Here is a 4,592-nt window from a genome sequence, read left to right as displayed (position 1 = left end):
TCCAGGGTCACATATTCTAAAATATATATATACATTTTTGGACTTTTGTGTATGTACACATTTTTTAACAATATAAATATATTTAGATTAATAGAAAATTAGACATAAAAAAAGGACATAAAAATACATTTATTTTTAAATATATTCAAAAACATTATATAAATATATTTTTAAATATATTTCATCAATGTTTTGCCATTTTTTGTATATTTTATAATATAATATTGTTTTCCCATACGGTGGAGACTTAATGTTTTTCCATGTTAAATGTAATGCCATACAGTCACGGGTGTAAAAGACTGCTGATATTGCAGAGTGTGCCTTTGCTTTTACCTAATTTCATTTGGGTCATATTGTACAGCAATCCTAATCGTAAATTCATTCTTTTCACCACTGCATTTGGTACAACACATTTGAGAGTGCACACCAAACATTTTGCTGTTATCTTCCACTTAACAATATAAATATAATTTATATTGAGATGAGACGTCAAAAATTGAGGAAATAAAAAAAATTTTTTTAAAAATTTATTTTTAAATATATTCAAAAACATTATATAAATATATTTTTAAATATATTTCATCAATGTTTTGCCATTTTTTGTATATTTTATAATATAATATTGTTTTCCCATACGGTGGAGACTTAATGTTTTTCCATGTTAAATGTAATGCCATACAGTCACGGGTGTAAAAGACTGCTGATATTGCAGAGTGTGCCTTTGCTTTTACCTAATTTCATTTGGGTCATATTGTACAGCAATCCTAATCGTAAATTCATTCTTTTCACCACTGCATTTGGTACAACACATTTGAGAGTGCACACCAAACATTTTGCTGTTATCTTCCACTTGATCAATCAATCATTTTCACCATCAGTCTTTTAAAACTGTTTTTGCCATGTCACTGTTTTACAGAAAACCGAGGCGTGGGAGCAGGAAAAGACGCGTGCGGATATGGAGGAGTACGAGTGGGAAGACAGTCCGTCCCAAAAGAACGTTCTGGACACTCTCCTGCGCATGCGACCGCTTGGAGCGAAGGATGAGGTGGAGGAGCTGCTGGGGCAGCCGGCGGTGCAGGAGTACAGAGACACCATGCTCAGATTGAAGAACGAGGGAGAGACCGAGGAAAATCTACACAAGTATAAAGAGGCTGTGAAGAAGCTCTTTAATATCTGAGCTCCGTTATAGGGAATATACATGTATAATTTCATATAAAAAATGTGTTAGGGAAAACTAAAAGCAGTAAGGTGACTTTTTTCACCAGTGAGCCATGCATTGTTTTTATCATTTTGATGTTTTTGTTGTTGTTTTCAAATTATATGCAAAAGTCTGCTATAGTCACGAAAAATAAATTAATGACAATTAACGAGCGACGTTAACCAATTTCTGCTTTTTTTTTATTTGTATTTTTTCCCCTTGAAAAACAAAAAGCAGAATATTCAAGCTTCTGTCTTCTGAAAGTACAATAAAAATAGGTCTATTGAAAATGCTATCAGTTAAGTAAGAGCCTGTTTCTGCCACAGGACAAAATAAATTACAAATGGTAATTGCAACTTTTTAATCTCACAATTCAGACTTTTTTTCCCCACAATTCAATTCTTATTTCTTTTCTTTTCTTTTTTTTGCAATTGCGATATTTATAACTTTCAGTTTTGAGAAAAATTCCGAAAAGTCAGAATTCAGGAAAGATCAGAATTGTGAAATATGAAGTCTGAATTGTGAGATAAAAGGTCACAATTACTTTTTTGTGGCGGAAAGAAAAAAAAGTCAGAATTCCGAGTTTACAACTCACAATTCTTTTTTTTATCAGAATTTTGAGGGGACGATAAAAAAAAATAATAATAAAGGAAAGACTTTTTCATTCTGTTGCAGAATCAGGCTTCCATGGTTAGATTAAATTATAGGACAAAACTTCTGTAGGGGAAACCTGTTGCTTTGGTTTGCATTTCACAAGACCGATTGCAACGCAACCGCATAAAAAAAAAAAAAAAGACTGCAAATGAAAATTGAAATCTTCTGCATGACATTTATTGATTCATAAAATTTCTTACATTCAGTATCTAGACCGATTGCAACGCAACCGCATAAAAAAAAAAAAAAAAAAGACTGCAAATGAAAATTGAAATCTTCTGCATTAAGTTCTCTTTTATTTCATGAAAAAATAAAATAATGCAGTTTTGAATGACTCGGATGAGTACATGACAAAATATGATCTATTCATTTCAATATAAGACACAGTAAATGTGTAGTTTACTGTATATAAACTGGGTCAGTTCGTTTCATATCTCGAAATAACTACCCCTAGAACATTAAACACCAACTCCCCACACAAAACATTCCCTCGATGGTGCATCAGGTGCCATTACAGCACCCCACTGAAAGGAGGCTTTGAGCCAACATCTAGTAAAAATACCCCAGCACTCCATTAGTTCCTGCTCTGAACTGTCACTTCTGGGAAAGCAGAAACCGAACTCCTCAGCGAGAGCTTCCGGCCGCTTCCATTTGGACATGGAAAGTGGCGGCGGTCTTGCGCATCTTAAAGCACTTAGCAACCAACTGCCTTTTTGGAACAAAACTGTCAGGTGTTCTCGACTGGACGAGTGTTTGCAGAGTCAGTTTTCACTCGACTGTATCCCAAAATAAGACTTTAAAAGGTGTAATTTAAATATAAACTGTATATAAATATAAATCTGTTTAATGAAATTCTAAAGGCTTTACATGCACAAAACTCTCCAAGAAAGACAGTCCTTCACTAATACCTCCATAAAATACATGCTTTCATCATGCATTCACTTTATAAAACAAGATCTTGGTTGAAAATTCACAAAATCTGAACCAAAACCTAGTGTAGCCTCCGTAGGCAGCATTTAAATGCATCATAGTGCAGACTTCTATGATGCCTTGTTTTGGCCAAATTCTAAAGCAGCATGTATTTTTTGCAAATGCTAATTTCCAGAATGCATTGCAACAAACTCGGCGAAAACAAACAAAATATCACTTATTTTTACATTACTTTTAATTAATTTAATAGCAAATATATTGTTTGAAATATAGTTAAATCCAACTTAAATGGACTGTTTACCCCAAAGTTTTAGCGCATCAGCTCAGCATACAACACCAAACTCTATTAGAATCAATTGTGAGATTCTGCCCATGTAGAGCGTTCCAAATCAATCACTTATGAGGTTCCATCTTCCATGCTGTCTTAGAAAGCAGTTGGCAGAATAAATTAAGGCAGTTTACTAGGTTTTGAAACACTAAAATCAATCTTCAGAATTGTTTAACTTTTATATTTTACAGAAATGCTCATGGTGACGTTTTGAAGTCCTCTGGTGAATCCTCAAATTCTCAGGAAATACTAAAGTTTGTTTTTTATAGTCCATGGATGGCACTGAATGGGAAGCTTAGGGTAATATATTTAGGTTTGACTATATACAACGAGTCATAAAAAGTGAACAACCACATCAGGTGGTTTCGAAAGCGAGTTTTTAAGCACATACACCTTCAGTTTTATGAATTAATCCATATTAAATGTTAGCAGCATCTACAAAACATGATCATCTGATCAACTGATTATGCCTGGGTTCTCCAAATCTGGGCCTGGAGTGCCAATGTCCTCTCCAGCCTCTATGAAACTCACCATCTTGCAATTTTCTAGTAATCCCAAAGACCTTGATTAGCTTGTTCAGGTGTGTTTGATTAGGGTTGGAGCTAAACTCTGCAGGACTTTTGGCCTCCAGGGGCCGATTGCACCAGCTGTGCATAAGTTACAACTTAGCCTAGTTTTGACATAAAGGTTCACTAAAGTTACAAGTTACGCACTGCTAAATATTTTTGCATTGCACCATTAAACTTAGTTGAAGCGCAAGTTTGCATATAAACTACGGGGGCATTTACACAAAACTGTTTACGACTAAAATCTGAAAACTTTATGCGTTTTGGCTGTTCATTTACACAACAACGTATTTTGGGGGTTTTAAAATACAAACTTTTTTTTAAAAATTGTTTAAAACTGCAAGTTTTTGAAAATGATGCCATTATCGTCTCCCTATAAACTATAAAAACACAAATTTGTGAAAACGGTGAAGTCATGCGCATGCATATTACGTGCTCAGTCTATTGGCACGTGTGAGTTTCTTTACAAAGCGACATTGCCAACTACTGGCCAAGCATGCATAATACAGCGTTTTTAGTCATTTTTGTGGATCCGTGTGTCGTTTGGACAACATTGTCGTCTGTACACAAAACTTTTCAAAAACACATACGACGAACTTTTCTGTTTTGTTGTACATCCTTGTCGTGTAAATTTACCCTAAATATTTACAGAAGCCTCTGACTAGGAGTAACAGTTAGAATAAATCGGCAGATTGACTGAATTGCATCAATGAGCTCATGTATAACCTGGTAGACTTCAATCCCTTAGACATATAATAATATTGACATTTACATTTTAAGAGAGAGAACATTACGTTAAATTATATTTAAAAATATCTTTGTTGTTCATGATTACTGTTAGTTACATGTGACAAAAGTAGTTAGGATAAACTGCCAATTCAACAACTTCTGCTCACATAATGTGAAGGCTGCTACT

The 4,592-nt window shown here is 34.2% G+C and overlaps 1 protein-coding gene across 1 annotated transcript in view; it reads left to right on the top strand.

Annotated features, from left to right (window-relative positions):
* The window catches only part of mrps35 (mitochondrial ribosomal protein S35), a 20,995-nt gene extending 19,628 nt beyond the window's left edge, over positions 1 to 1,367 (top strand). The window contains exon 8 of the mRNA XM_016559450.1: positions 917 to 1,367. Coding sequence (XP_016414936.1) covers positions 917 to 1,177 — 261 coding nt within the window. The 3' untranslated portion in view covers positions 1,178 to 1,367. The remainder of the gene's footprint in view (positions 1 to 916) is intronic.
* The last annotated feature ends 3,225 nt before the right edge of the window (positions 1,368 to 4,592 follow it).

The sequence above is a fragment of the Sinocyclocheilus rhinocerous genome, unplaced genomic scaffold (genome assembly GCF_001515625.1).
Source record: "Sinocyclocheilus rhinocerous isolate Xijiao unplaced genomic scaffold, SAMN03320098_v1.1 scaffold1099, whole genome shotgun sequence".
Taxonomy (NCBI): Eukaryota; Metazoa; Chordata; class Actinopteri; order Cypriniformes; family Cyprinidae; genus Sinocyclocheilus; species Sinocyclocheilus rhinocerous.
The sequence above is the reverse complement of the archived record's forward strand: the minus strand, read 5'-3'. Positions and strand labels throughout refer to the sequence as shown.